The sequence below is a fragment of the Embiotoca jacksoni genome, unplaced genomic scaffold (assembly GCF_022577435.1).
Source record: "Embiotoca jacksoni isolate LCO1_2020_lvr unplaced genomic scaffold, fEmbJac1.0.p SCAF_13, whole genome shotgun sequence".
In the NCBI taxonomy this organism is placed as follows: Eukaryota; Metazoa; Chordata; class Actinopteri; family Embiotocidae; genus Embiotoca; species Embiotoca jacksoni.
In genome coordinates this window covers 5811707-5831599 of record NW_027185263.1, presented here as the reverse complement: position 1 = coordinate 5831599, position 19893 = coordinate 5811707, and the positions used below count along the sequence as shown (strand labels likewise).

The following is a 19893-nucleotide window of genomic DNA, read 5'->3' as shown; positions in this document are numbered from 1 at the left end:
CCAAGTGAAGTAGGATTCCTAGTTGAATGTGTTTCCATGAAACCTGACGCTGGTTTCTAATGGCCTGAGAACCGAGCTCCACTAGTGCCGTGTTACTTTTAGTGGCATCGTATGCACAGACACACCTGGCTATTTGCTTACTGCCGTACATGCACTCAGATTTCCGCTGACGTTAGCACACCTCAGATAAACAGAGAATGAGCACTTGAATTTCAGAGTTTTGTCTGTAAATAACACAGGGGCTTGTTCAGAGTCTACTCCATGTGATGATACTGTACAGCACATGACCCAGCTGAAACGAGAGCTGTTTGAGAACACGTTTTTATTGGGACTCGAGAAATAATCACGTGGCTCAACAAAGGTACCTTGACGTGAACACTTTTTTCCTTTTGCAGTGCTGAAACGGTTGCAGGATCTGAATCATCTCCCTGTCCTTCCACTTCTGGCAGCCAGATACCTCAGAGTACAGACCCGCAGAGCAAAGCTGACGTCACGGAGAAGAAGGTAATTATCTATTTATGCAAAAATAATGGGGGAGTTGTATTCAAACTTTCACGTAGTCCGAGTATATTTGAATCATTTTTAACTCGGCAAGCCTTTGCTAATTCCTCATGAGAGAGAATTGGAAGTCATGTCTGACAATCGATAATAATATGTTACAACAAAAGTATAAAACTACTCCATGCCAGAATTATTGCTACTTGTCCAAAATCACCTCTGTTTTGTTGCATGTGCAGTAAAAAATAAAGGAGGAAGCCAAAAGAGCAGCGGAACAAACAGAACGCACTATTGAACCGTGGTCTCGGCCTGTTTGTCTTTTTAAAACAAACTCTGGTGATTTCATATTGATACCATCTGGATGCTATTTGGCCTAAAGTGGACTGGTTTCAAGCGGAGATAGTCGTGTCTCTTATCACATGATGTACTGTCGGCCTCTTATCGGCGTCTCCCACTTATGTAATGTTTGGCTCGGCAAGTAACCTCCCCTTTCTATCTGGCTGCCCTCTCACTACTCTTGCAGTCTACCTTTATCCATTATTCTATGACGTCACGCGTCAAACTTTTGAATCGGTCCACCCGCAATGCAAAATGCCTGATTTCGCCGTGTCCATCTGCACTCTGTAACTTCATTGTCCAAAAAGGCCTCACCCGTTTCTCGTCTCTGCTTTTAATTACCAGCGCCTGTTAGTGTCCTACATCGAGGGGCGTCTGCGTTCGCTGGAAGAGACGCGTGGCGCCCTCCAGACGGAGGTCCAGGAGAACGCGGCCAGCGGGGAGGCACTGCTGGCGCTGGTTCGCGAGCGCTGTCTGCCCGTGGAGCTGGAGAGGTACAACCTGTTCATAGGAGACCTGGAGCGGGTGGTCAGCCTGCTGCTGTGCCTCTCCGCTCGGCTGGCCAGGGTGCAGAACGCCCTGAGCACCGTGGACCAGCACACGGATGCAGAGGAGAAGGTGGGCTTCGCAAATTCGGCTCTACAGTAGGAGCATTTTCCTGTCAAGAGGGCTTTTTTTTTATTTATTTTTTTTTTTATCCTCCAGACAATATTTGCTTCTCACTAACTCCTGTATCTGTGTAGCTTGCAAAGATTTTAAACGTATCCTGGCTGATGAATGAATTGCTGTGAAGAATTTACTTCTTTTTAAAAATTTTTTGTCAAAGTTATATCATTATCTGATTTTAAAAATGCACTTTTCCAGCAGGGGCTGTTTTAAAACTCTCCAAAGTTTCTGCAAAAACTACCCAAACTCGCATACTCTCTCTGTCAGTATCAGTTCAGACTGTCTTTAGTTGTTTTTTTTGCAGCCAGCGCACAAAAATATTGTAATTATTCAAGCCGTATCTCTCAAATAATTGAAAGCAACACAGCCAAAACTTAAAGCTGTGAAACTGTAAAAGAGAAGAAAAAAAAAGGAGAAATTAATTGGAAAAATATATCGGCGCTGTCCCGAGTTTCTTCGTCGTCTCTCACAGCGAAGCTCTGAACACTGACGTCGGACTGATATCGACGGTTAAAGGTCAACTCAGATTTGGCAAGAATCTCCTAATGCCCTCCTAATGTGTGCTCAGTGTTATGATCCCAATCATGCTGCAGCCTTTCCCCCTCCGACGCTGTTTACACGTACACACGAACGCGTGCGAAGCAAAAAGCGTACGGTCAGCGAGCGCTCCTCGGGGAATGCGCCGTCACGTCACCTCGCGGATCTCGTGATTCACTGCAGCTCATTCGGAGCTTCTGGCGAAAGGATGAGCACGAAGGGGTGTGCGCGGCTGCTCCCATGCCCTCGGCTATACTCCTGCTCTGTTTACTTTAGAACAGCAAACATGCCACTGGTGAAAAGTCGAAGGGCGACTTTAAAGGAGTCCAGGTTTCTCACTGCGTGGAATTTAAAGAATGCTGCTGGGTTTATCTGTGTTTAATTGCCAATCTGTGTTTGAGCGGAGTAATTTATCAGACATTTGAAGATTATTTTTGATACGTTGTAGTTTGATAGTGTTGCACTTCAAGGGTTTGCTTCCACATGGTTTAATTCACTGAGGAATAATCAAGTCGAGTTTCATCATGTCACACCTCTGAGTTAGTTTACTCACGTGTGTCTTTATTTCAAATATAGTTTCTGTCATTAAACCATTTAGATCATCAGTAGTGTCACAGACGTGAGCCGCGCTTTACAGCCCTCTCTGAATATCCCGTTTCATTGAGCCACCCTGTATTTTCAGCATCAGTTTATGTATGCATGGGCGCATTACGTTTATAGATTTATCGCTGAAAGGGCTCTTTGTGAGTTTGTCCATCTGGAGAAGTGTGGCTGAGCGTGCTGCCTGCTGAGGGCTTGTTTGAAGCTCCTTTTGTTTTCTTGCCGTTATCAGCAACACTGGTATTTACACTGACTCACCGAAACTCCAGCCCGGTATCGATGACATTTGTATCTACCCTGCCCTCTGTTGACACAAGGAAACACTGCACCGACTGTCCTGTGGCAGCTTGAAACATGACCCGACCACTTTCACAGCTCTCCCATTACGTCGAACATATTACCTTTTTAATGAGATCCAAAAATATGACACAAAATGAAGCTTTTTGGAGGATAACGACTTTTATGGGTCCAATGCGCTGCAAGGCGAGAGTTTTAACACCAAAATACGGTGACGATTTCAACAACAGACCCAATATATCAAACCTTTTAACTGTATCGGGTATAATGAAGATTTTTTTTTTTATTTTTTTTTTTGTGCCTTTTTTTCTCTCGTGTTTCCACGCAGCAATCTCTGGACAGCCGCCACCGTCTGCTATGCAAACAGAGGGAGGACGCCAAAGATCTGAAGGACAACCTGGACCGTAGAGAGAACCTGGTCTCCACCTTCCTGTCGCGCCAGCTGTCCGCCGAGCAGCTGCAGGACTACCGGCGCTTCGTGCAGACCAAGGCCTCGCTGCTCATCCGGCAGAAGGACCTGGAGGAGAAGCTGAGGCAGGGAGAGGAGCAGCTGGAGGCCCTTTCCAACAGCTTGAGTCTGTGAGAGGAGGAACACTTTTCTTTCTTCGGATGGTTTGTTCAAAAAAAAAAAAGACACCGGGTATTTTTGTTTTGGTGCCGTACTTCTCTGGCTCAGTTTGCCTGATTGAGGTCTCGCTACGCTGTCATGACTTTCTTTTGTCCTTTTAATAAAAAAAAAAAAAGAGTTTGGCAGAGCTGCGCGAGGACCCGTCATGCCGTTCCGCTGTACACTCACAAATAGAGGCGGTGCACGAGGTGAGCAATGACGACCGTTCAGACTGGAGCTCCTCGCCCTGCCGTCAACCCCGTAAGAGCGCCGAGAACGCCCCCCGACTCTTACCGCCCAGCACGCTTCGACGCAGTCTGCACAATCGGCGGTGTGCGTGAAGACTTGCCCCCAATATTATACATGTTCTCTTCCACTTTAAGCTGGATTGAAAGCGTTTTTTTTCTGTGTGCCTTGATATTGTTGTCGCCGTGGAACATTTTCCATTAGAGCTGCTGCGCTGAAATTTTGCGTTCCCCCCCCCCCCCCCCCCCCGCCACCCGTTAGCGATACAGAAACTGTCCTTCCCCTTTTCATCAAGAACGGTAGTCCTGCAGCCCCGCATCTGCACATGTGGAAACCTACTATAAGCTTTAAGATTGTATTTGGGCAGTGAGAAGGCTTCAGCGAAAGAGAGTAGCCTGAGAGAGGGTGGTGTACTGTATCATGTCAGTAAAATGTACAATAGACGTAGTGGATTTAATCTCTTTTTCTTTTTTTTTTTGATGTTCTTATTTTGTTCATGTTTTTCAAATTAAGGCACTAAAAACCAAAAAAAAAAAGAAAAAAAAAAGGTGAATGGAAAACAATGCACTTTGTAAAGATACACGAATGCACATTTCTTCAAATCGGATTCATAATACTTTCAAGTAAAAAGCCTTACTCCATCCATTGAAACAATATTTCTGATTTTCTTTTTTTGGTTGTTTTGTCATTCATTCGAAATAGGAACGTTGAAAAATGTAAAAGGTACGGGACCCGACGACCTTGTGCACAAATACGTTTCCAGCTAATTTCATACTTTTCCGTTAAGCCTTGATGATTTCATGCTGGAACAGTTCCTCATACAGAGGTGCTAAATCTCTCGAAAGCAGATTATAAGTAAGCAACAATTATATCACTGAGTATCCCCGTCCCCGTCCCCCCCCCCCCCCCCCCCCTCCCAAATGTCCCTTTGTTACAGAAGTGACACGTGATACTTGAAATACTTTTTCTTTTTTTTTTGAATAAGAGGAAAGTCCACAATCTTCACTTCAGGTGTCTAAAACTACTTCTTTGTTCTCTACCTCCACAGTGAACACCCCCTCTCCCCCCCCCTTTAGACACATGTAACATTTAGGTTTATTTAAATTAACACAGTGGTCTTAAGTTGAGAAGCTCATCTTGTGAACACACTCTTGAATCAACCCCGTTTTGTTTTTTTTGTTTTTTTTTTTATAGGATCTCAACATTTTTAACAGCCTCTGTATTTCTACATTTAATATTTGTCATTTGGTTTTCGTAGCGGTATTAATTTCTTTCTGCTGAATCTTCAACCCGAGACTTCGGAGAACTGCTTAAGAATAATGTGAGCTGTTGCGCTGCGTGTGTGTGTGTGTGTGTGTGTGTGTGTGTGTGCGTGTGTGTGTGTGTGTGTGTGCGCGTCGAGGTTGGTTGTTGAAACAGAATGACAGAACTCCTCTCGGTGTTTGCCGTGTTAGCTCTCAACAAAGCTCTTCTGAAATCATGAAATGATCAAAATGTTATCGTCCCCTCAGGAAATGATACCTGTCGGCCGTACTGGGGAAAAAAAAAAAAAAAAAGAAATAAAAACAATCCAGAGGATGGGTTGTCCTTTGTGTGTATAATATTTATGGAACCGTGACCACCAAGAGGTATCGTCAGGAGCCGGTCGCGCGCTCAAAGAAAAAGACAACTTGATTAAAAAAAAAAGTTCTCGCAAAAGACCCGACAGTGTGGAAGAAAGACGAGACTCTGGGAGAAAGGGAGGAAAACGCTCCCGTTGAAGAGCGGCGTGCGGATGAGTACTCATTTTAGCTCTGAAACAAACATTTGACAGCTTCCTCAAGTCGTTTCTCTTCTTTCAATCCGAGCGCTTGTTCTGTTGGAGTCACGGCAAAGGGGGGGTTTTTGTTTGAGACGCGCGACGTCGACGCGAACAGATTTTGTGTTAAAGCCAAGAAGGAAAGAGATTTCTGTGAGTCCCAGCTGGCGGCGAATGACACGAGACGTTTCTAAATCCACCCTTTCCGCTATATTTCACACCTGTGTTGTGTCGAGAGTTGTTGTTTTGTGCCTGTTTGGAGTTTTATATTCCACGATGTTTGTAATATTGTGAATAAATTAAGCTCGCCCTCTCCTTCTGCTGTACCGCATTTCTCCTTTTTTTTGGTTGTTTTTTTCTTCCGCACAGTGAACTTGTTTTAATTCAAAAAGAAATATTTAGACTCCACTGGAAGAAGAAATTGGCGCACGGGCGTCGCATCAAGTATAAGGCGTGATACGCTGTACCTGCATGTAGAACTGCATGAGGCTAAATGGTTTATGTTTGGAGCTACTGTTGTGATGGTTAAGCAGGGGGAAGCCGATTGGATGCTTTGCCTTGTTTCATTGAAACGTGCCAGATGGTGCACCTGTCATGTTTGTTTTCTTTTGCAGGTACCTGGTTTGCTCTGTCCGATCGGAGCTCGTCTCTGCCCTCTGCAGGCAAATCGATAACGCCGTCTCTTGAGAGTTCAATAATTCACCGCTCCACAACTCCAGCATACGCCGCTGCGATCATCGACCTCGCTCTGCATTTTCATTTAAATTGTCTGTATTGAAGTTTCATCATCTGAAGGGAAAACTCTTTACAACCGGGGATTAAATCTATACTTGGTATAGATGTGCTATACTAATACTCTTGAGACAGTTTAAAAAAAAAAATGGAAAAAGAATTAAAACTGCAAACAGTGATGTACGGGGCCCTCGCCTCCCCGAAGCCGCCGCGTACCCCCCCCCCCCCCCCCCCCCCCCGCTTAAAGTTGCTATTTTTGTCTCGTCTCCCTGTCTCCAGCAGGGGGCGCCGGCGAGGCGTTTGGCCACGCCCGCTCGCAAAACACACATCGGATGTATCGTCTCGCCGGGTTTCAAGCGTCCCTTGACCTCAAACATCAACTCCCTGTGTCACGGCGAGACATCCAACTTTGCCGCGTCGTCACGGCGACGCCCTTTGACGAAGTCCAACGAATGTCTCGATATACCATCAACTACGTGTTTGTGTCGTTGTTGACCTTTTTGGTCTGGTGTCGGTGTTACCGCACGCACACCCGAGGCTCAGCGATTCGCACTGGGAGGCCTCGCCCTCCGTAAGCCACGAACCTCGCGCGCGGGGGCTCGAACCCGTGTCCTCCCGGACTATCTTCAGCGCCGGAGGACGAGTCGCGGCGGGACGAGAGTGTTTCACGGAGTTCACTCGGAGCTTTCCGGTGACTCAGCCGACAGTCTGGTTAACTCAGCGGGCAAAAGATTCTATTTTTGGCTCGTTTTTTTTTTTTTTTAAATGCGCCGTAGTACGACGCAAATACATGAAGCGGCTGGAATGAATTTGTCCAAAGGTGAAAAAAAATACACCCGCAGACACCTCTAAAGATCTGAGACGAATACCAACTTGTTTATTTCATGCATACACAAACCAAAATGTTTTAAGTTTTATAGGAATTTAAATAAAAGAATTAATTAAAAAAAAAAAAAAATAACCAAGGCAGATATGACGTGTCTACACGTGTAACTTTCCGTTCACGCATCTCCGCTCCCTTTTTGTTCCTAACCGCCGAGGAATGCTGTCCTGTTTGTCAACAACAAGAAATGCCGATTTAAAAGGCGCAGAACAAACTGAGAAAAAAAACAAACAAACAACTAAAACTAAATGGTGGGTTTCCTGTTGGCAAGTGGCAGAGAAAACCCCGGGGGGGAAAAAAAAGGAAAGATAAACACCATGCTTAACTATGACCTCGGTAACATATAATTGAATTTACACATCTGAAACCACGGCGACGAAAACGGGACACGACGAATGACGGTTGGGTAGATGGGACGTCACACACACACACACACGCACACGCACACATTCCCAGTCAGCTGCTTATCTGGCTGAATCACAGCCGTCTCGACAAGCCGCCGATGGATCCGAGCCACGTTTCCAGAGAGGGTTTTTGGCACGTACGTCGACTTTTAATGATTAATGGAGCGCCTGAACGCGCCTCAACGAATGACGCGACTTTGACCTTTTTTTTTTTCCCCCCGGCGAGGGTCAAGTCGCGCGTCGGTGAAATCTCCCGTTCGTCTCCTCCGAGGGCATCCCGGCGGTCGTTTGTTTCTCCTCGATGCTTCGCGGCGTTTAATAATGAACCCGTTCCCGCGGTGAAGCGAGGGAGAGGTCCGTCCTTGAAACGACGACGAACGTTTCGCCGATTTTTTTTTTTTTAATTATTTATTATTCTATTCATTAAATATTTCTGTTGCCGTTTCGCGTTTTGATTCACCCGCAAGAGGTCTGTGCTTGTTCTGCTATCATCGCCCCCCCCCCCCCCGCCCGCCCCCTCTTCATCATCTGTTACTCAGAAATTGAAAACATGGACGAGAACAAGTCAAGTCTTGATCGCTGTAAATCAGTAACATAATGCGTTCATCTGAAACGAACGTCCTTGTCGGTAGTGACTGTCGGTAAATCCGAAGCGGCGTAAGGAACGGCCTTTTGAAAATAAGGATTTTTGGGTTTTATTGTTATCCATCACGGGTTCACGCAAACATCGTGAAAAGAAGCGGCGTAAGGAAAAAGGGGATTTACAGGGAACGGGAACCTCGATTAGAAATGAAATAAACGTAATGTTTACAACTTTGTTTTTTTGTTTGTTTTTTACTGGGTTAAATGTAAGTTACATATGCTTTTGTTGCCTGAGCTAGAATGCTGAGAGAAAAAAAAAAGTGAATTGACAGCAGCAGACACGATCAACAACACGATGAAAACTCGCTGTAAAAATAAACACGTTGCGTCTGTCGAGCCGCGACGCCCCGGCCGGGCGCCAAAGAGACGACGGCGAGGAGGCGAGCTGAGGCGGCGGTGCCTTCGAGAGACGTCGAGAGTGAGTCGCCGCGACTCGCGGCCGGGTGTTGCCCGAGATGCGGGCGGCGTCTCTTAAACTTCCCAAGTCTGCTGAGTCAGAGTCGGCGACGTAACGACTTTTCAAGTCCTGTTTGAGGGACGCGTCTGGTTTTTTTTTTTTTCCAGATGTTGCCAAAAATGAGCCGAGTCGCGCCCTTCACAAAACTACCTGATTGTAACGGTTAACGAGTCCGTTTTGGGGGGGGGGGAGGATATCCTTAATATAAATGTCAGAAATGATAAATAAAACATAAAGGAAGAATCATTTGAACGTCGCCCGGAGTGTTTTTCCCACATGAAGCATAAGTCGGCGAAGAGTCCGGCCTTCACATGAAAGCGTCCGATCTGTCGCCGCGCTCCTCGCCGGCCTCGTCGCTCAGAGAGAACAATCCCGGCCTCTGCTTGTGCTTCTTCTTGTGGCCCGTCACGTTTGGCTGGAAGAGGCGGCTTATCGAATGCAGGCCCCTGGGGAGATCCGGGAACACGTCCGGCTCCTCTTTCTCGGGCGGGGCCTTGTCCTGGGCCCGTCGGACTTTGGGTTCCCCCAGAATCTCTCTCAAAGTCTGAGAGACGGCTTTGTGCAGATAGTGGTACGCCTTCTTCCCGCAGTTGTCCCTGATGCTCACGTTGGCCCCGAACTCCCTGACCAGCATGGCCATGATGTACTCCTGGTCGTGCAGGGCGGCGATGTGCAGGGGAGTGTACCCGCCGTGCGTTTTCGCATTTACGTCGACGTCGACCCCGCCTTCCCTGGACCGGTCGACTATCTTCACAAGCATTTCGCTGTTGCCCGCACTTGGCTGCCCAGTGCAGAGCAGTGAACCCCGACATGAAGTCCCTCTTCTCGGCCAGCTGGCTGTCTCCGAGCAGCAGGCCGTAAACCTGGCTCCAGTGGCCCGCGGCACACTTTACCAGCCATTGGTGCTCCGCCTGCTCCAGGGGGACTGCGGCGGGAATGTTTGTCTCTCCGGGCTCCTCTGACGCTTTGGTGGTCTTCACCGACCTCCTCGGCTGGGGGGAGCCGCCGCCGCCGCCGCCCGTCTCCGCCGAAGGCTGCCTTCTTTTGCTCCTGAAGGAGTCCAGTTTGGGACTTTCGGGGGGTTCGTCCGGATCCACCTTCAGCTTGCGGCTCTTGACCGCGACGGCGCCCGGCGGCATTCTCAGAGGCAGGGCGAAGGGCTTGCTCTGGACGGGGGGCGCCTCCGTTGAGAACGCCGCACCCCTTCCGGAGCGGTTGTCCCCATTCGTGTCCTGCTTGAGAATCTCAAAGTTCAGCATCCTTTTAACTTTAATATCTCCGTAGTCGCTCCCCAGCAGCGCCCGCTGGAACGGAGAGCATTCCCGTCCCTCTTCTTCAACAGGGACGGCTGATCCCCCCCCCACTGAATCCTCGGAGTTTTCAGCCTCTTCACTTCGCGCAGGTGGGCGCTGCCGCTCACCGGTCAGCGGGATCTCTTTATTTCCCCTCTTTTCCACTCGCCCCTCCTCAGTTTGGACACCTTCTAGCAAATGGCGATACGTTTTCTTCAGGACAACGTACCGGACGCCGTCGATCTCTTTGACGAAGGCGACGTTGTTGACAAAAGTCCTGAAAAGCTCCCGGTTCCGTTCTTTCTGCGCGGGATCGACGCAGTCCACTGAGCCTTTGAACTCGCCCACCAAGTCGGATTTCTTCACTTTGCCCCCGTCCGCTATCAGATACGACAGGACGGATTGCTGAGTCAAATCCATCATTAAAACCGCTGACTGCAAAATTAAAAAAAAAAAATAAAAACTTCCAAGAACCCGACCGGCCGAGCTTTCCGTCTCTCTTCCCCTTTGTTCTGGTGACGCTGCGGTATCCCTCACCTGGACGCTCACGTCCCTCCTCCCTACCTGAAGGAGTCTCTTTCCGGGGAAAGTGCGGACGTGGACGCAATTTGAATAATATATGCAGATGGTTGTCCGACAAACAAAGTGACTAGAGTTCAAAAATACTTTTCAGTTGAAGGAGTTGGCGAAATCACTTATGATTGATGTATTTTTTTTTTCTTTATTGCTCTAAAAAAATAAAATAAAAAAAACCCTCCCAAAACTCTTCCTGAACAGATTTTTTTTTAAAATATATATATAGCACCTTTCATACAAACATGCAGCCCAAAATGCTTTACATTAAAACAACACACACAAATAAAAGCAATAAAATAAATAGGCTAAATACAAGACTAAAATTGCATCAATAAAACAATAACGTATTACAAATCAATAAATAAAATTCGACGAAATATAGGCTAGTGAACACTAGACGCCAGGGATACAAAAGAATAATAATAATAATAATAATAATGAATACAACTTAAAAACACAGGCAATAAACATTACTTCAAATTAAAAGACAGATTAAAGGTGTTTCCCAGACTTTTCCATTATAATTTCAAGAGGCAGTGAGAGCCACAGTAATCGGGGTAATAAAAAAAAGAGAATAAGGCACCTTCACTGGAACTTTTGAGACACACTGGGATCATACAAAAGAAAAGCAAGAGGAGGACCTCTGTGATCTGACTGGAGCATAACATGAAATAAAGATCTGTGATACGGGGAGGGGCGGGGTAGCGTGAAGCTTAATTTCCTTATAAACTAGGAAAATAAACTTTTAAAATCAATTCTTAAGCAGTGGGTAAATGTGAGGCGTTTTCTTAGTCTAGTTAAAACTTTAAACTGAAAGATATATTGTAATAGCTACAAAGAATGTTTAGCCTTATAAGCTCAGGTGAAGTGTTTTGCAAAAGTAATAGTACCTACCCATAAGATCATAATAACAAGCCATTTAGGCTATTTGTCGCCCTTATGGGCTAAATATTGCCAGTTTCATATAGCCTATATGTATATCAGTATTTATATTAAAACGTGTCTAAAACGTCCTGGAGGATTATGTAAAATCCAGTCTTGTATGGGCCCTATCAAAAACAATAATAAAAAAAAACGGCTTTTATAGGTTTAATGTGAAGTGTGAAAGCCAAACTGCACAAATCAGATGACCTGGATTTTGGCAATAGTAATACCACATGATGACTCGCTCTCTGATTGCCTGGGCTACACTAATCAATCATTTAATATCTCAATGCACTTATTTAGGCTCCGTTGAATTGATGATTCGGGTTTTTTTTTTTTATTATCAGCTCTGTCGCTGTGCGGTGCTGCTCGCTCCTGTCCCGGCTTGCAAATGTGTGCAACTCTCACGACATTCCTGGTCTGAATGGGAGTTTATGAGGTAGCCATATTGGAACGTCCCGAACAAAGATGTCAGCTGAAGTCAAGATAGCTATCCCCCGCAGACAAGTTCGTTGTTACGCAGTCTTGGAAGGCCTTTAAGGCGACTTTTAAAATGCTCCGTGTTCCGATATATCGACGTTTGTGTTTGGCGGTCGCTCTTGAAAATGAAGGAAACGAGAAGCTAATTAAAATAAATAAATAATAATAATAATAAAAAAAAAAATCGTATTTGTTAAAATTTTTTGAAAGCCCCCTGAGTACGCACGCGCAGATCGAGACTTTAACGAGACGGGTGTAAATTGCGATTGCCGCCGTGTTTAAAAAAAAAAATAATAATAATAATAAAAATCAGTTTGCTTAAGTAGCACTTATACATTTTAGCGAAACAAATGGAGCTGGTTTGCACTTCGTAAAGCCTCCCAGCAAAAGCCGGAACGAGGAAATGACACGGATTTTCGACGCGCCTGAGCGACGCGCGGGCGAAGTATAGCGGGGGAGTCCTCTTGTCGCTTCGCCGGTCGCCTCCTCTCCCGGTGTGAGCAGCGCCTCTCCGCCCTGCGCCCCCCCCCACCTTCTCTCTTCCCGTCGGTGTCAGCTCGGGCTCAGTTAGTTTTAGCAGGCCAGGACGGAGAGACGAGGGCGGCTGCTCCCTTTCGCCTCTGCTCGGCGCACCAAACACGCACACACGCACACACACGCACAAAATACATTCCGCACCATGGCTGCCACGGACGTTGACGTGTTTTCGGTAAGCTACTGCCACGACGCTCCTTGTTCTTGTCTTGGAAACATCGCGCAAAGTGCAGCCGCGGACATACTTGGCGGTGATTAGTAAAAAAAAAAAAAAAAAAAAAAAGTGTGTATTTTGGCTGCTGCTGCTGCTGCTGCTGCGCGTGTGCGTGCGTGCGTACGCGCGCGCGTGTGTGTGTGTGTATATGTAGCTGAGCCTCCCCCGCTTTTGAAGCCTGGGCTCAGTCGAGATGGTGGAAGTGATTTCTGTGATGGTGACTGGTGTTTTTTTTTTTTTTTGTCTCAGTTAGGATTAATTAATGATGTATGTTTTTTTTTTTTTTTAATGTCGTGGCTCGTAACGTCTCCGTAAATTTGGGTTTCTTCCCGTGCACGCGTGTCGCTGGACGTGATGGGCGCAGCGTACGGCACCATTGACGGTGGTCGTAGTGGCTGTAAATAACAACGCACGAAGGAAAAGGTCTCGGTATCACCGACACAACACCTGACGGGATTTATTTATTATTATTTTTTTTTTTTTTTTTTTTTTGGGGGGGGGGGGGGGTCTTCAAACGAATCTTCCTCGCTGATAACAAATGCCAGCTTTATTTAAAGTAGGACGTCATTTCCACACAAATTGACTATTGCGCAACACGGTTGTGTTAAACCTGTAATATTTTTTTGGATGACTTACTAAAGAGCACTAACTTCACTGTGTTTGTGGATGCGAAATTAAAAGGGAGAATTCGCCACTAGTTTTGTTGTTGTTGTTGTTGTTGTTGTTGTTTTTTTGTGGACGTCAGATCAGCGTTGACGGTTGGTGTGGTAAATTGGGCCAATGGATTCCTCAATAAAGTCTCTGGTGAAGCAGCTGCAAAATCTTTTCGATTTTTTTTTTCCATCGCCAGCGCTGTCGTTGGACGTGTACGTTGACCAGGTTGGCGGCCAGAAGAACTAAAGGCTCTCTGAAGCTGTCTGGACAGCCAAAAAAAAAAGGGGGGGGGGGCCCTCTATGTGCAGCTAAAAAAAAACAAAAACGTTTCTTTTTTGCTTGTGCTGCAACTAGCCAGGTTTCTGACAGCAAAAAAAAAAAAAAAAAAAAAAAACGTCATCCCAAGCGTAGAGAGGATGTTACGCGCGAGGATATTCGGCCGTATTTGTTCAAGCCGGAGTGCGAACTGAAAGACGTGCGTCGGAGAGAGGCTGACGCTGCGGCTTTAATCATGCGAAAGGAAATGGCCGGTGGGCACCGTCTAGAAACTGGAGCTGCCAAGAGCAAACGGCGACCGATGGCGACTTGTCTCAAATTGACCTACGATGCCAACAGAAATGTTTTTTAAGCGGTTAAGCGTTCGTGCTAGCCTCGAAGCACGTTGTTGTCAGCGAAGCGTGTTTGTTGTTTGTGTTTACAAACGCCGCTAACGCCACAGATTGGGATTCTCTGATGTTTAGCCGCCTTCTCTCCTGCAAACGGTGTTGTGTGGTTGGTGCTGCAAGGGGAGAGATTTGGCAAAGGGAACCGAAGGATTTGGGTTGGAGGGGGGGGGGGGGGGGGAGTCAGAAGCTTGCACGCGACGCGTCCTGCGGTACCCGTAGGCGCCTCCGGCGTGGCTCTTCTTTCTCGGTCGAAGGCCGGGTGAGTTTCGGCGCTGTCGCTCTGCGCGGACGGGGCAGAGTAGCGGGTGAGGAAAACGACGGTACGGCGACGTGGCGAACGCACAGGAGGGGATTTGAAGAAGGCGATTAACTTTTTGTCAAATGCTCGGGGAGATCTTCGAATCGGGACAGTAAGCAGCGCTGATTTGCGGGGATGAAGAGATTAGGAACACACTCCGGGCCACTCCTACTACTTATCGGTGCAACTACTTCCGTCTGCGGAGAAAGGAAAGGGTCCGAAAAAAACAACAACAACAACAACAACAACAACAAGGGTCGGCAGCGGATGTTGCACACTGGGCGTTTCTTAAATTAAGAAGGTCTCCCAACGAGAGGCGCGGGTTGCGGAAGATAATGTGGACTCGCGATTTCTAAAATGCGGCGGTTGGGAATGCAACGCCCGTAGGATCGATCGACGGGAAAAATGCTGGGAATGCAGCGAAACGGGCCCCCGAGGTCAGCGGCCACGCGGCCGCCCGACTGCCTCGACTTCCCCGTCCTGACTTTTGCGAACCGAGAGCGCGTACCCGGTCGGACCGCCGGGCCCGCATCGGTCCCGTTCAATGCGGACCGGAGCTTCGGGTTAGTTACGCTCGCGGGCCGGACCCGAAGCGAAGCGACCAATTGCGGCCGACGGGCCGACGGCTTCGCTGAAATTAGCTTCGCGAAGCGCTCAAAGCCGAGAGAGGAAGAACGAGGAGCGGCGGGGCCGAGTCGCTTTGCCTGTTTAACTTGACGCGCTGCTGCGGCCGCCGGTTTATTCTCTGGATGCGGGGGGACCATTTTGTTCGTCTCAAACACCGGCAAGCGGGAACATGTCTTCCTCGTGTTGTCGGAGCCAGATTGTAGATTGTATATTATTTATATATATATATATATATATATATATATAGAACGTACGGGCCAGAAGCGCCTCGAGGCCAGCTCGTCAAACCCAGTAACACGGATGAATGGTGACGGCCGAGCTGCGGCGACGAGTCGATATTCCCGTCTGTAGAATAGGTCCGAGTTTCTCCAAATTTTGACCCGCTGAGGTGAAACAAAAAAACAACAACAAAAAAAAGAAGCTCTTCCGGATACTGTTGGTGAAACGGGATGAAGGCGGTCACGTGCACTCAGCGCCTCGTTTTAAGCCGTCTGCAACTCAATTTGAATGTTTTATGTGCTTCACATGCAGGACCGTGTTGTCTTTTATCAGTATATAGAATAATAATAATAAAAAATAAAAAAAAAACTGCATGTAGTCAACAGTTTGTTTTTTTTTTCCTTCCAATTTCAATCGTGACCACGTGGAAGTTTGGATTCTTGTTCTGACGTTAACATGTTCGGGATGTGTTTTCATACGCTCAAATGAAGTCGGTATTCAAAGCCAGTCACCCAGAACTGACTCGACTCGGGCGGCTCCGGCATCAGGACAACACGACGGAAAGTAAAACAATAGGCGCGGCCAACTTATCTGACAGCGTGCGCTTTCAAAACCCCGCTTGCATCGCCACAATTCAGCTCGTCTGACGTCGGTAAACATCAACGGGAGGATTAAAAAAAAAAAAAAACCCTCTCTCTCCAGTCAAACTCGCATTTAGGTGTAAATTACGCAATAATAGTCTCTGCTGTTATTTGTCGTGACTAATCGGCGTGAGCAGAACGCAACCAAAACAGGATTCGCTGCGTCCAAAACAAAAAAAACAGCCCAAAATAACAAGTTGCGCTCGGTTCCCAGAGTCGCGCGCGGCAAGAGTCGAGTTTGTCTCCAGAGCGCCGTCGATTACGTCAGAGTGAGATTTTTTATTACTTGAAGTGCTCTCCAGCGGGATCCACATTTCCAAGTGCGCAGTCTGTGATTAAATCAAGTTGGCATTCTCGATGCCGTCTTCGCCAGCGGCGTCCGGCGACGCGCGCGAGAGCGACGCATGCCGTTCAGCGCGCACGTGAGAGACAACCGGAGGCGGGCCGGTTTTATCCCGCTGCGCCGCAACGACTTTTCAAACCGGCGGCCTATGAGATAACCGACAGAACAACGGAAGCTGTTACACGTCGAACGTCGAACGTGCGTGAATTTGACGCGTCCTCTCGTTCGTCCTCAGTTCTGCGGTAGTAAGGAAACTCGTCTTTTTGAAAGGACCCATAAAAAGACGAGCGTGCTTTTTTTTTTTATTGTTTTATTATCGGTCTCATAAAATGCTTCCTGTCTCCTCTCCCCGTCCGTCTCGCTCATTTTATTATTATTTTTTTTTTCACCCCCTTCACGTTGGGCGCAGATGAGTGACGAGGCTGATCAAGTATATTTGCCGAGACGATAAACAAAAAGAAAGCGAGTTTTTTTTTTTTGTTGTTGTTGTTTTTACCTCGGCGCTCATCGTGGATTCCCGATCGCCCCTCACGTCATCCAAATGTCAACCGTCGACATTTTTTTTTGCCATCGCAACGTCCCTCCCGGGACAAGTAGCCGCAAGCGCAGCAGCTCAGAGGGGCCAAAAGCATGCGATGTATTCATGTAGTATATTCTCATATTTTACATGCCAGAGATTTAATTTGAGAGATTTGACCGTGTTAGTTTACCTTGTTGACCTTCTAAGAGTGTAAACATCTTATACGGGTGTCAGACGAAGATACAAACCAAAGTCCGTTTTGTAAGTGTTAAGTGAAGTGTCGAGTTCAAAAGTGAGAAAAAAAAAAAAAAAAAAAAAGAAGTAAAGTCCGGACCAAACAAAAGATTGAAATTCAGTGTCTGAAACTAAACATTCGGCTCTGTAAAATATGATTTTTTTTTTATTTGCATGAAAGCAACATTGCTTTCTGTATCAGGCAATTGTCAACTCATTAAAATCCAAATCTAGTTTAGAGTTAGTAGAGTCAAGTCAAAGCCGTGTATCAAAAGAGTAAAAAAAAAAAAAAAAAAATCTCTTTAAGTAGCGCTGCAATAAATGTATTTCATTATACATTAACGTGTCGATTTTTGTTTTCAAAAAGAAATATCTGCCGCTTTGCCAGAAAAGGTCCGAAAATAGGAGAAACAAAATTCCATCACATTGTGTCAGGACAAAATGTGACATCTAAATAAACAATTTATAGTAGTTGGTTATTGTTTTTCTCTCAATCGACTTATCAGTTAATTGAATAACCGTCTAGCCTCGCTTTGTCAAATCATGTCACCAAATAAATAATGCCAGCTTACTGCCGTTTCATTCATTACTTCTTTAGAAACCTGTCTTTGTATACGCGCAGTATTTGCAGTACGTGTCCTTTTTAAATAATGGATCTAAATAACACAGAAGTATAAAATTCACACACACACACACACACACACACACACACACACACACACACACACACACACACACACACACACACACACACACACACACACACACACACACTGGCTGCAGCAGTGTGTGTCTCTGTCTGTGAGGTTGCTGCTGTCTTGTCAGGTGGAGGCTCAGTGAAGCAGACACAAGCTGAGAACAGGTGGGACGGAGGCCAGAAGGCGAGATGGGGGAGGGGGGAGGGGGTGGGGGGGGTTCAGGTCCTATCAGGTCCCTGTCACCGACATGTTTCTGGGGATTGATGGCTGCGCGAAACAGATCTCAGTTTTGGCCTCGGTCTTGTGTCGGGTCGGATCCTGTACGACAGATTTATTGAACCTTTTGGAAAGATGATGTCACAGCTTTTGAGCTCGCTCGGCTGCCTCCAGGAGATCCGGGTTTTATTGCAGTTTTTTTTTTTTTTTGAAACGCTTCCGTTTGAGATGCATTTGGACGACTGGACTGAAATGAGTTCAGATCAAATTCGATTGTGAGCCCCGGTTAATTGATCAAGTCCTTTTTTTTTTGAGGAACATTTTTTTATGATGTGACAAAGTTTGCGCGGATGTTTCCTTTTTTTTTTTTTTTTTTTTTATTAACAATGGCTCTGGTCCATTCAGGTGTCCCAGTAAAAACCAGGGCAATGCGAGCTAGCAGTGTGCAATACCGGGACCCCTAAATGCAATTCAGTCATCATGAATGTATTAATGCACACTCCAGAACGTCTTCTGCGTCAAAGGAGTTCTATTGCGGTTCTTATCAGTCGGCCCACAAACGTGCAGCCTCATTTCACCCGGAGCCACCTGGGGTCCCCTCTGTGCAGCCGTTTCCTGTCGGCCCGCCGATACGGCGGCCTGGGAACTGTGTTGTCTCCTCACCCTGGGACAGTCTACCAGAAGCTTTTCATTCCTGCCATATTTTTACGCTGCTGCTCTTCTCCTCTCTGAAGTAGCTCGAGTGGACGGTCAGACCGATGCCTCCGCGTTTTCCTGACGGCTCTCCTCTGTTGTTGCTGTACACTCCTGTATTTGCTGAGGGGTGCTGTCACGCTCTTGTCATTAAATGTAAATGTGATAGGAATTAATAAAGAGAAGAGTATTTTTTTAGTTTTGTCGTGCACCGTCGATGAGATCCAGTTGGTTTTTGAGTTTCATTTGATGCGAAACGATCTGTAGTGAACTCTTATCGTTCAAGCGAAGTAAAAACAAGCAAATTACCAAATATATGAGATGTTGGGTTTCACATGACAATAGCAATTTGCTGTAGCTCTTCCATACTTCCATACTATATATTATATATTATATTATATTATATTATATATTATATATATATATTTATAACTTTTCAAAAGCAGAGTTACTAGGTGCTTCACATTGTTCTAGTCAGAGTTTCATTTTCAGGCCACTTTGTACCCCGACACTCCTGTATTTCAAAGGCAAAAAAAAAAAAAAAAATACTTCTACCCCGGACGTCCTTTCATGCTCACCGCAGCAGTCACCGGGTGTTCATCACAGAATGCGTCACGACGGTCTCTGGAGATTCTTATTCATCCAGCTCGTGGTCAGAGGCTTGAAGAAGCCTTTCGGATGAGAGGTGGAAACATTTTTTGCGAAATTCAACCAAGTCCAGTTGCCTTTGGATAACGCTGAGATTGACACATTTCTGCACACTTTTTTTTTTTTTTATTTATTTATTTTTTTTTACAGATAGCATGTTGCATTGTTGATCACACCAGAGCTGCTTGTTATCAAGTCATTAAACTCCATGAGTCCCTTTAAGACTGATTTTCCTCATAAAACGGTTCAGTTCTAAAATCGACTTCAGTTTTTGATCATTGTAATGCAGTGATTAAGTATATATTAACGGATTGCACTTCTTTTACTTGAGCTCGGCCGAAATGCAGGATCTCTACTTGTTAAGGAGTATTTTTTTTTTTTGCATTGCTTCAGTGCTGCTTTTACCGCACTAAAGGATCTGAGGGCGTCTTCCACCAGACAGTCCGGTATTCAGCCAGTCAAGTCATAGCTTGGGGAGCTGGTGTCCACGTCTGCAGCTCCGCTCCGTCTGATCCTAAAAGATAACGCCGCTTGGTCAGGTCTGCGTGCTCATTCGCCAGCTCTCAGTCACAGACCCATTTGCTTCTTGTGTGGCAGCCACTCGTACACAATTGATGATTACGTGCTCCTGACAGCTTGATCTGGCTCAGCGTAGGAGGTCAACCCAGAATTATCTCGTGAGTCAGAGTCCTTGTTATTTTTCTGAATTGGAGA

General features: G+C 46.3%; 3 protein-coding genes across 8 annotated transcripts in view; 2 read left to right on the top strand and 1 right to left on the bottom strand.

Moving 5' to 3' along the window:
- The window catches only part of shroom1 (shroom family member 1), a 31411-nt gene extending 26716 nt beyond the window's left edge, over positions 1–4695 (top strand). For all 4 annotated transcript variants that reach the window (XM_069146022.1, XM_069146019.1, XM_069146021.1 and 1 more), the window contains 3 exons: positions 396–504; positions 1180–1452; positions 3263–4695. In XM_069146022.1, the coding sequence (XP_069002123.1) occupies positions 396–504; positions 1180–1452; positions 3263–3517 (637 nt within the window). In that variant the 3' untranslated portion in view covers positions 3518–4695. The remainder of the gene's footprint in view (positions 1–395; positions 505–1179; positions 1453–3262) is intronic.
- A 4224-nt stretch (positions 4696–8919) lies between these two features.
- Positions 8920–10528, bottom strand: LOC138196200 (ankyrin repeat domain-containing protein SOWAHA). The gene is given in 2 exon segments (XM_069146018.1): positions 8920–9475; positions 9477–10528. Coding segments are annotated over 2 exon segments (1407 nt in total). The 5' UTR covers positions 10419–10528; the 3' UTR covers positions 8920–9010.
- A 1984-nt stretch (positions 10529–12512) lies between these two features.
- septin8a (septin 8a) overlaps positions 12513–19893 on the top strand; it is a 39261-nt gene continuing 31880 nt past the window's right edge. For 2 of the 3 annotated variants that reach the window (XM_069146014.1, XM_069146015.1), the window contains exon 1: positions 12513–12684. In XM_069146014.1, the coding sequence (XP_069002115.1) occupies positions 12655–12684 (30 nt within the window). In that variant the 5' untranslated portion in view covers positions 12513–12654. Of the gene's footprint in view, positions 12685–12769; positions 13147–19893 lie in introns of those variants that run through there. The other variant, XM_069146016.1, reaches the window with a different exon arrangement.